A 12,236-nucleotide genomic window follows, 5' to 3' on the forward strand; every position below is an offset into this window, starting at 1 on the left:
AAATCCAAGCCATTCATTTTTACTTTTCAAGGAGCCAAATTCTGTCAAAATTAGTTTTAATGCATCTTTTGTCATGGACTTATTTCTCAGCTGGCTTTTTTTTTCTACCAGTATTCCCTGTGGTGTTTGTTTTTAGACTTGCAATGAATAATTGAGGGACGATGCTTGAAAGCCCTTAAAAGTAGCTGCGCTCTGTGTCTGTCTTTGAGTAACACTTTGCACAATAGTGAATTGGAGCTTGAGCACATAACAAAGATCTGAGCCCTGCATCAGCCATAAGTTTATGTGCGCCCCACTTCCTGGCTATTTAGGAAGGAGTCAGTAGAAGCAAAACGGTTTAATTTGTACCCACTGGAAATAGATTTTCTCCCCCCCAAAAAAATAATTTTCAGGATTGCTGCAGGTCATTTTCCACATGGCGTCTAAAAAGAAGATTTCTGCGTTTTCATACTAAACTCACTCCTGCACCAGATTCGAAACAAGGAAGCCACTTGGTTTAACTGTCTATCGATGGACTCCTGAATAACCCTGGGAGCACAGTGAGTGATGTGTGTTTGTGTGCTGACAGTGAGGGGCTGCAGACGGAGGGCGGAAGCAGATGTGTGTGAGAGAGGTTCAGAGCTGTGGCACTATCACAGGGTGCCTTTGTCCGCCCGTAGAGAGTGTTGAATTAAAGGCTGTTAACACTAGTCTGCACAGTCATATGCTAATGCCTCTTACTCTGAAAGAATAAATAAATTATGGGCCAGAAAAAAAAAAAATCTGAATGCCTGCTTATCATGCCTCATACAACACAGATAGTGTGCAAGAAAGATACAGGGAGTCTGCGGAAAGAGAGAGAGAGAGACAGTATGTGTAGGGCTGCATTAGAACGAGGGGGTGGCACTGCACAAAAATAGCACTAAAGGAACATCAAAGATGCAAGACAAAAGGGATTCTCTATAACCTTTCTTCCTTTTTGCACCTTTGACTTTGCACTCACTGCGAGCGTAGGTGATGTTGCACGAGCGATAATGAGCGATAGATTGGGCAAAGAGGCAGAGATCGAGATTTGGACCGAGAATAAGGAGGGGAGGGGGGATTTAAAGGGAAAGAAACAGAGGGAGATTTAGATAGAGCCTACAGAGTAAGTGCGAGGGAAGAGAGCCAGCGCAGAGAAGGAGCAGAGGCAGTGGATGGGAGAAGAGAAGAGGAGAGGCATTGACTGGAGAGCATACACATGGAAGAGAGAAGAAAACGGCTATTTCATGTGTTCACTGTGCATGACTGAAGAGTGCGGCTGTCTGACTGGATTGTTAGTCATCTGCTGCCCCACAACTAGAGGACGTACAAAAAGCACACAGGCAGGCTGGGAATATAGAGCTGTGTGCAGAGGATGAACAGGCGGTGTGGGCTCGCTGGCTGTGATCGCTGTCCTCAGACCCCATAGCCTCTTCCACTGGTGCTGTTGCAGGCCGTTAGCCTTGCAGTTAGACAGCAACAGTCATAAATACAGAATGAGCTCCAAGCACTCCTCCGACTGGATTCCCTACAGGTACTGTACCACATTCCTGAGAACACACAGAGGGGGCACACTGTTCATCTTTTGAAGCATGTGTGATTATTTGAGCGGGTGTTCAGAGATCAGACTGATTAACAGTAACATTGAGCAGGTATGATGAAAGAAAAGCATACAGTAATGCTTTTTTTTTCTTTTTTTGTGCAGGGGTTTAATTTTTTTTTTTAAATTTTGCTTACGGGAAAATGGTTTAGTGAAATTAAATGTGTACATTTATTAAATGTGTTTTTATTTTAGGTGGCAAGTTGTTGAAGAATCACCCAAAAAACAAAAAGAACAATCCCAAAATGTCAACTGCATCAACCTCTGATGATCTCATATTGTTTCACAACTGTCCATAATGTGATTCAGTGCTGTCTCTGATCACTCTGGATGCAGTTCGAATGCTGTGTATATCAAAGATAGAACCACGTTCACATTTGTACATTTATCAATGTCCACTTTTTTAATCACTGAGAAAGTTCCTCATGTGTAAATGTGCATGTTTTATGTGTCCTTTCTTACTGCATGTGCCAGTATGAGCTTCACTGAGCCATGCTGGTGATACAGTCATGCCGTGTTGTAGCTCTAAATCTCCTGTTATAAAACATAAGCATTTCAAGTGTAGTACTAAAGCTGGTGGCTCCTTCCTCTAATTGAATGCCCATTGCCATGGTTTCCCTTGCTTGCTTTGAGGCCATTGGCTCATGGTTGCTATAAGTTACGGTGGCAAATTTCAGAATGAGACTGCATCAGGACAACAGCAGGAAGCAACCACTGTGGGTTTTTATTTTGAACTTAAGATTGCAGAGATAACAGACTTCAGCATGCTGCCCACCTCCTACTATGGCAAAGTTGAAACAAAAACGTTTAATGAAATGCAGTAAATGGACAGACTTAAATAGCCAGTAGCGCAAATTACAACCATCTCTCCATGGCCTCCTTATCACTTGACTAGAAAAGCTGTTAATGAATGCTAGGCAGCAATATTAAATACTAACTAGATATTAACCAGTAAAAGTATCAGTAGCAGTAACAGTACTTCTTGTATATACTATTTGAAAGAGGTCATGCCAGTGAGCAGAATTTTTATTTCATCTCATGAAGCTGACATTAAAAATACATGGGCCTCTGTGCAGGGAGGGTTGGATACAGCAGCACTCTGTAGATCTGTTATCAAGTTAGAGGTATACAGCGCACAGAAAGCAAGTAAATCAAGGAAACATGCCTCGCAAACATCCACATAGAATTGGTGATGCTGAATTAGTTCGTCTCTGTGTATGAATTATTCATCAAATCAGGATTGTAGTTTTTTTCCTCTCATGTGGGAATGAAGAAATTATGTTGTCAAAAATCTGTTAATGGTCCGATTCTATTTTTTTACATGACCTTTTCAGAAATAACCAATTTAGTAGAGCAAGAAATGGTGTCCTACACCACAAAAGTACTTAAAAGCTTTATTATTTACATTCCCACCTGCAAGGTCAATCTACATCTGCAAAACGCTCATGAGATTAATTTTCCAGAATCAAATTTCATGCATTTCACCATGCAAATGACAAAAATAATCTTGCTTTTGTGTCTCCATAATGGATTGCCTGTAGTGTTGCACACTGCTGCTGCAGAATCGTCAGCCAATTACTGTCACATATTTAAAACCTGATGATGCATGCAAAACTATTTTAAAAATATGAGGGTCTCATAACTTCTATTCTGTTCTCCATCCAGTCCTACATTCAACAGCAGCTAAGGCCTCATTCAGTATATATAAAGAAAAAAGACTGAAAATAGGCAAGCCATTGTTTCAATGAAAATCAGAATCCTGGGCAAAGTAGCATGGTATGTTGGTACAGATGATTTGAACCCAGCTGATTTTTTGGCAGCTGATATTATCTTGCCACTCTATCAGTATTGACATGTTTAATGGTTAATAAATGAAAAGATGAAGAAACACCCTTCAAACATGTAATGAGTGCTTACACTGCACTGTCTGTTCACCAGAGTGCACTCTGCAACTTGCCCGTTGGCTACACCAGCTGATCCGAGCAGAGCCTAAAGGAGTAAATAAATAACTACAAATGACAAATGTTAGAGAAATCTGTTTATGTTTTGTGCATCTGAAAGAAAAAAAAATACTGTCCCGATATATCAGAAACACCAGATATCTGTATTGATATTGGTCTGAAAAATCCTGTATTGGTCGGGCTACTTCCACAATGTTAGCAACAGTACTTTACAGCATAAATATAAAAATATGTAAATATCATACATTTGATTTCAGGCACAATTAATTCTGATGAATCTAGGTTTTCTTTATTCATCAGATAGAGCTAAGGTGCCTTTTTCCACCTTAGTATGGAATCAGTCCAGCAGCCAGTCTATCAGTTTAAAAACCACAATAAAAATACTGAATTTATATGGCAACAAAGACTTTGCAAACTTGCATGCAAGTATTCAGGGATAAGCTTTTCATTTCTTTTCAAGAATTGCTAAGGTGCTTTTTTGCACCTTAGTTTTAAATGATATTTTATAGGTTTTGTAGAGGTGATTTATCACAATGGATAGACCCGGATGTCAGTGCTTTACCTGGTCAGTATACACTACAGAGGTGTGTTAAAGAATGACCAGGCTCTCCACATAATAATGAGCTGTTTGACCTGCACTACAAAAGCACGTGTTCGTGCCATTATCTTTCAGTCTGATGCCTATTCACACTTGATCAATAGACACGGAGTGCTTTGTTTGTCTGTATGTCTGACAGAGTGTGGGAGGTAAATACTTTTTTATTGCATCTGTGTGGGCATTTGTCATCAAACTAGAGTCGGTGGCACAGCGCTATCAGTTTATTGACTGATTTTACATGGTCCACATTCAAGACTCCACTGACATGATTCTGACAGATGAATGAAGTGTGTAAAAAGGTTCATCAACCATGCTCATAAAGGAACATCAGTTTATGTTCAATTACTCTATTGTACCTTCATGCAGCCAGTCATAGTGGGTGATGGAAAGAATTTCGTTGAAGTTGCTGGTAAGCAACCAGAGAGATTGTCAAGGAAAAAAACCAGATGAAAGATTTAAACTTACATACAGGATTGCAATCGCTTTTAAATGTTGTAACTAAAAAATAATTTCTACTGAAGAAGAGATCGACCAAATTATGCAAATACATGCGCCTCATCGTTAGTTGTGTGTCAAGAAAACTGGACATTTTAAAAATTTACAATTAAAAATGAAAACATTGTGATATTTAGTCAGAATTTGGGTAATGTTAATAGTGGTGGAGACCTCAACAAGAACCAAATTATTGGGACCTTGTGCAATGAATGATGATTGCTTCGAAGATGAGTGGGAACCAGGTCTGCGGCCACTTGCAGCCATCTATCTATCTTTAAAGTGACCTAAAAAGTGCTAACCTGTTACCTTTTACATACACAGAAATTCATATGAACTATTTGCATTCAGAGTCCGGGCAGAACCTCATAGATTTGAAACAGGAATTCAGAAATTCCTCCACAAATTCTAATAGAATTACTGCAGGACAGACATTTAACTGTAAAATGACATAGGCACTTGGGAACCTTACTTTTATGTAGCAATATAACCAACCAAGTCCCCTATTGTGAAGAGACATGTCACAGATGAGCTACACTCATTGGTGCAAACTGACTCAGATCGATTGCAATGTGTTGGCAATCTGTGCTTATAAATGGGAAGCCAGTTATTTACAAACCTTCAAATCTGTCTGTGTGTGATTGCAGTCAGTTTGTGTCAGACATGGTTAGAGAGAGGTTGTTTCCCACCAGGGGACGTGCACAATTGCCTTGCAATGGAAAGTGGTCGTCCAGACGTTGAGGGTGTTGCACACTCAAAAAATGACAACAGATTCAGTGTAGTCTCAGAGCAACAACAGATTTTTTCTTTCCCTTTTCAGTATTATTAAAGCCATTAGAGACATTTCGAGGAATTTTGAAACACAGTATTGACCGTCATTGCAAGGCCAGAGTGTAATCGAAAGCTCCGGCAAAACTTTACTTCTTCTTGATCAAAAATGTCAATCAGAGAGACAATAATAGTGAATAAACACTGATTTTGTGTAACCTTTCAACAGAAACAAACTTTATAACCATGCAATGATAGTCGTAGTCATACTTTGAAAAATGCTGCGGGTTCATTTCTATGACAGACTGAGCCTGCTCCCGGTACAGGGTCTCCAGGTTGGGAGAGATTAAAAGGAAGCTTGAATAAAGTGACAGAAGAAGTATGACATTTTTATGTTTATAACACAAAGCAATTTCAATCACAAGAGTGGAACCCCCCCGCCAAAACTGTGCTTTAATTCATCAAACATCTCAGCACATTTTTCTCTCTGTCCTTCATCCTCTTCTCTTCTACTCTTCTACTTTAGCTCATTCTCTCAAGCTGTGCTGCAGGAAATCTCTGATTGCCCTTGAATTAGGAGCCGTGGATGTTTGTTAGAGGTCTCTTAGACGCCCGTCCAAGAGCTGAAGGAACAATCAGTGAGCCTGTGGTCAGTGATTAAAAGCTCTTGTGGTAAAAAAACTGAAGACTCAATAAAAAGTAGAACCAGCTAATCACTGGTGCTGAATGAATCCCGTAGCTTTGTTAGTAGGAGCTACTATTTTATTTACTTTAATAAATTATTGGTATTGGAGAGTATTGGAGAGCAGAGCAAAAGGAAGCACAACAGGAGTAACAAGTTAACTTGAGTGGGGTTTGATCTTCTCCAGCAGTACGTATGATGTCCCGATGCCTGTCTAAAATTTGCCTCAAATTTGCACAGCGTTAAAAATGTGTGATTAAAAACCGATCCCGTCGCTGTCTTGGAGAAAAACGTTTTACAAGAGCACAAATGAAAGGAAAGGTCAAACAGAATTTAAGTGCTGTTGGCCGGCTATGAGAAACAATGTTTAACAATGTTACCGAGAAATACTGGCATCTGTCAAATTATAACTTTGTTTGTAGAACACAAATTGTCACAAATACATTCATAATTGGATCTGTTGTCATTTTGCTGTTCTTGATCTGTAGTTGTTTACTCTAGTTACGTAGTGCTTTATGCAACAGGCGGATGGACGGACCATGACAGCGACACAAGCATTGCGGGTTGCTTTAAATTAAAAGCTGTCGAATCATAAAAACACAGGAACAGGCAGTCTACAGTTAATCCCTGCATAAATGCTAAGTTTATGACTTGAATTATAAAACATGCAACTTCATGTCCCTCGCAAAAGGAAAACCTTTTTTTTAACTTTATCTAAAAACAAAAAAATGCACTGTCACATCATGAGGACATAATTTCAAAGAATCATCAGATTTTTAAAAAAACTAATGGACATATTTTAAAATACGTGGCTGAATATAAAGTTTTACATAAAGACTTGCATCTTCCTCCAGACCCATGGCATACGTCCATACGATGGTCAAATAGCTGTTCTATTCTGAAGCCCTCCCGAAGGACCAAGCTCCTCACACTATCTCTAAGGCTGAGCCCAGTCTCTCTATGGCGGCAGCTCATTTCTGCCACTTCCTGCATTCTCATCCTTTCACTCACTACTTTAAAGCTTGTAAATGTAGGTGAGCGTGGGAACGTATATCGATCCAGATATTGACAGCTTCACTTTCAACTTGAGCTTGTTTTTCACCACAACAGAGCACATCATTGCTGATGGCACACTAATCTGTCTGTTCTGGGTACACGAGACATGAAAACTAGCTGTTTTCATTTACAAAAACATTAGGAACCTTAACCAAGAAGTTCGTAGACCCCCTTTTGGCTGCAGTTATAATTTCAAGTCTTTCCAAGATTTACAAACCTGGATCATTGTTAGATTTAACAGAGAGCATCAGTGAGCTTCTATCTTCAGGTTTCTTTACAGATGTGCAGTGCTGTTTAAGTCTGGGCTTTGGTTGTAAGTTTCACAGCAGTGTTATGCTAAGAGAACTTGGAGTTTTCTTTAAGTACTCCACTTTACTCAATTCAGTCTGTGCTGTCAGCCTCTCTAAGCCTTCGTGGAGAAGTAGAGCATCTCAATGCTGCCAGCCCAATGCTGCATCTAAGGAATGGTGTTAGCCAGAACATAAATCCTGTTGGTTAAACTGTTGGGTCCTTGTTTACCTCACAGACCAAGGATATTTGTGATCAATTACAAAGTTTGTTTCTATACTCATAAATCTAGGAAAATCATCCCCATCTTAGAAGCAGCCATTTCAAAGGCAACAAACTCAAAAGTTGATCGCACAATTCTGACTGTGCCGTGGCTTCCAACCACTAGCATGACTGTAGCATAAACAGGGTTCACCACACTGACAGCGCATCAGTTTGAAATGCCAAAGCAAAGATCTGAATAGTTTTTAAAAGAGTTCAGCTTTAAAGTAAAGAATTTAAAGTAAACTTGTTAAGTAGATTTCTTAATAAAAGCTTCCACTTTGTCATAATGGGCCTTGCACATTGATCTCCAGGGAAAACTGCAATAGAAAATAGCCATTTAAAATCTAATTTACAGCACAACAAATTTCTCATATTGATAATTTTTGCTACTGACAGTCGGGGAGAGGAATAGGAAGGTGGTGAATTACAAGTAACCTCATTCTTCTGTATCTCCACAGTATTGCGTAACCTCCTTATACTTGTGTAACAATGCTTTTCACATTTTAACATACAGTCCTCCTTTTTTCCCCTCCCTAAATGTCGAGTATAATCATGATAAGTGAGAAGTCGGCTGTTTGATATGAACAGCCTGTCACTGAGTTTATTAGCTCATTAATAGCATTTGAATTGGTTTTGTTTCCGATTAATCCTGACTAAAATAATACACATTGTGCAAATAAACATTGTCTTCCCTAACGTAATTATTACCTGGCAATTATTTTTTCTACTTTCGGTCAGTCATTACTTTAAGCTCTAAATCATGATGTGTATTGCCAACTATTCATAGTATGAAATGTTATTAGGCTGATTAGCAAAGACTAATCGGAAGCTTCAGTCCTCTTATCATCCTATCAACAGTCTTTTCATTTTACACACTTGATTGTGATTGAAGTGGGTTATTTAAAGTTGAGTAAGTGGTTATTGGAATATTAGTGGTAGATATAATATTAATAAGGTTTATGTCCATCTTCCAATTATCTTTATCAGGGCTATGGAGTTAAGGAGTAGAAAGGTTTATATATTCGCAGATAAATAAGTGATTGGAAGTGACTGTGCATGTTCTTTAATCTAAAATTAACATGCAGGCGTGTATTTTGTGCTTTAGAACGACACAATATCCAAGACTGCCCATGCTATGCTGACCTTTAGGCATTTTCAGATGGCAGTATGTCATTATGTCACGTCAAATATTGCTCAAGTGAACAGTGGCGTTCGTGCAGACAGAGATACAGTATACGCCGGCTCTGCTGAGGATAGCTGACTGTTCACCAAAGCATGCGCAGAGAATTGTTGGTGCAGGACGAGGTCAGGCGAGTGTGTAGGTTATTGTGTGGTGTGTTCTTGCAGTGAGCTCGTGCGACTTCCTTTTGTCCTTAGAGTCTATTTGCATTGCATCAGATACCAAATTCGTTGCAAAGGACACAGGAATGCTTTTGAGAGATATAAAACATTTCAGTGAGCATGGGGATAATAGCATCCTCTAAAAGGCCAACACAATCCCCTGGTGAAAGGCTCATCTACTAATTGGACTGTGACTAAAATACTGTAGCTAATAGGGAGACTTCTTTATCTAGTTTGTGGTGATACAGGGAACACAAAGCCTTTCAATTTATTGAAGTCATTTAGTAGATTCTATTAGTGACCAGCTTCCAGCAAAGCTTCTGGATTGCCAGAAGCTATGGACAGCAGACAGACGTTTCAGTGATTGTCTCCACTGTGAACAATGTGGCCAGTGTACCGGTGACTGCCTCATGTTACCTTTAAGGATCAGTTGGTAAACATGTAATGCTGGATCTGAAGCAGTTTCTATTTCAGTTTTATTTATGTAGCAGAAAAATCATCAATATGCCCCAAACAGCCTTTAAAACCCATCATCCTTAACTCGTCTGTTTTTGCTTTTCTTGTGGCAGACGTTCCTCTCCATTTGCTCAAGGATACAGTTTCTTAAGTGTTCTTAAGTTTGAGCCATGGATTCAACAAATATCCACAGAAATGTTGTTTGCTTCAGTAGCGCTTAATCTTTGTTGACTGAGCGGAGTAGCTGTGTGTATGTGCTTTCAGTCGCTCAAGCTGTGTTATGCTTCCTCGTCACAAAACATTTAAAGCTTTGCTACTGCTAATTAATTTATGGAGATTATATTGGACTTTTGCCATTTATATTCTGTCCATTGCTAGGAAAATCTAAATGCATCATCAACATCACTTTGAACAATATTCAAATGACACCTCTGTTTATGTTTCTGCTGTATTTGCTGAGAGACTATCTGACAGCTTTCTAATGACTCCCCTAACAGTTATTATTGTATGGAACCTTTTTGAAAAGTGATTTAAGTGCTTAGTATGCTGTTATTTAACTGCTGCATTGTGTATCGTGATAAACCACCCAGAGGATATAAGTATCTTTATCTACAATGCTATGACACTGTTAACTCAGCAGTGCCATCTCCTTTATACTCGTTTTGCTGACGGGTGCATTGTTACTATGCTTCGTACCTGAAGGATTGTTTTCATGTACTCTACACATTCTCGTTTGGGCCGTGTCCATATTCGGTATCTGCAGCAGATGCAGTTCTGTGAAAAAGAAAGATTTCACAGAACTCTATCCAGTTCTGTGAAACATTAAGTACACTGCATGATTTAGTAGCTTGTAGAGCCACCTTTGGCAGCGGTTACTTGAAGTAATTGTTTTGTGTTTGACTTTATCAGTCTCTCTCATGATTGTGGAGGAATTCTGTCCCACTCTTCTTTCTATCATAGCTTCACTTAATTGACATTTAAAGGTATTTGTTTATGCATGGCTGTCTTAAGGTCCGACCACAGCATTTCAATGGGGTTGAGGTCTGGACTTTGACTGGAATATTGTATCACCTTGATTCTTTTCTTTTTTAGCCATTCTGTCGTAGATTTACTTCTGTGCTTTGGGCCATTATCCTGTTAGATGGCCTAATTTGGGCCAAGCTTTTGTTATTGGACAGACGGCCTCACATTTGACTTCAGAATATTTTGTTATGCAGAGGAATTCATGGTTGACTCAATGAGTGAAAAGGTGCCCAGGTCCTGTGGCTGCAAAACAAGCTCAATATCTGAGTATTGCTAAAACATCTTCTATAACAGGTGCTTGAAGTTGCTGATGACCAATTAATCAAATGTATTTGATTAGCAGCACTGGTCTGCTACTTATCATCATCATTCCTATGGAAGCAGTAAGAGTATACTTAGTTTTTCTTAGAACTGCACAGAGTCCTGTCAAAGCTTTCTTTTCCATGTGACTGTAAGTGAATGCAGTTTTCAATAACAGAAAATGTATGCATTATTTTTGTATCCTTCTCTGGTAAATGGTGCCCAAAGCATAATAATTATTTACATGAATGATTAGATTTTACATTTCAGAGAATAATCACTTTTATTATGTATTTTTATTGTGCAGAAGTAATCACAGCAGAGAGGATGATATAGCTCATGATGTGAAAACAAAATACCTTGAGGCAGAAACACATTCACTGTTTTGTGAAATTTGCAAGAAGCTTCATTAACATATAGTGTTTTATTAGGTAACAAGCTAAGACTTTAAGATTTAATGTATTTAGTGTTCTTCGCAATTCCAGGGAAACAATTGAATTGACTTAAGTAATTTGGGAAATGTCATTATTCTATTACAGATATAACAAAGAGCTGAAGAGCAGTTTAACCTAATCACTCCTCTTTCTTTGCTCTTTCTTAAAGCACTTTAGATGATGAGGGCACCAACCTCCGCCAGCAGAAACTGGACAGACAGGTAAGACTTTTGTTCTTTTTACTGTACTGATAAAAGAGTCACACCAAGGCTAAATCAATTACGGGAGGGCAATTTTTAACTTCTGCTGCTGCATCAAGGGACCACAAATAGCCAGCTAGGACTTCTTATTTCTCTAAGTGGTATTCTATTAGTTCTCCCTTGTTGGTACCAGGTTGGGCCCAGTTTTGACTGACTTAATGTTTATAGATTGAACAAGGTGCTGGAAACATTCCTCAAAGATTTTGGGCTATACTGATATGAGAGCGCCACACAGTCACCTTTCCCCCCATTCTGATGCTTTGTTTGAACTTAACTTTCTTTTAATGCACAGTGCTTTAAGTGCAATATAGATTCTGTGCAGTTTTATACATGCAAACTCTTTAGCTGTACCTCATAAACACTACACAAGGAAAGTTACATCAGCACAAACTATGTGCAGTGTGTATTTGTTTAGTAAGGGGAAAAATGTATAATTATGTTTTCATACTTTGCCTTAATGTGCTTCTGACTTTGTTTTATATTGCTAGAATTGCAGATAATAGATTACACAAATTAGAAAACCAGTTGGTCCATTCATCACCAAGAATATTAAATTAGCAACAATAATTTCACAAACTAGGGGGTTTCCACATTTCCTTCATAAGGCTGTGGGTCAGTGACAGACGTGCTGAGTGTACCATTTTCCAATGGAAAAAGTTTAAAGTTTCAAAACTCTAATGTGCCAAACAGCAAAAACACGTGTCATCACCGAG

The 12,236-nt window shown here is 38.8% G+C and overlaps 1 protein-coding gene across 3 annotated transcripts in view; it reads left to right on the forward strand.

Annotated features, from left to right (window-relative positions):
* Window positions 1-12,236, forward strand: part of tub (TUB bipartite transcription factor) — a 55,799-nt gene that overhangs the window by 24,123 nt on the left and 19,440 nt on the right. For 2 of the 3 annotated variants that reach the window (XM_025906152.1, XM_005466988.4), the window contains exon 2: window positions 11,433-11,484. In XM_025906152.1, coding sequence (XP_025761937.1) covers window positions 11,433-11,484 — 52 coding nt within the window. Of the gene's footprint in view, window positions 1-867; window positions 1,535-11,432; window positions 11,485-12,236 lie in introns of those variants that run through there. The other variant, XM_025906153.1, reaches the window with a different exon arrangement.

Source organism: Oreochromis niloticus, linkage group LG1, assembly GCF_001858045.2.
Source record: "Oreochromis niloticus isolate F11D_XX linkage group LG1, O_niloticus_UMD_NMBU, whole genome shotgun sequence".
In the NCBI taxonomy this organism is placed as follows: domain Eukaryota; kingdom Metazoa; phylum Chordata; class Actinopteri; order Cichliformes; family Cichlidae; genus Oreochromis; species Oreochromis niloticus.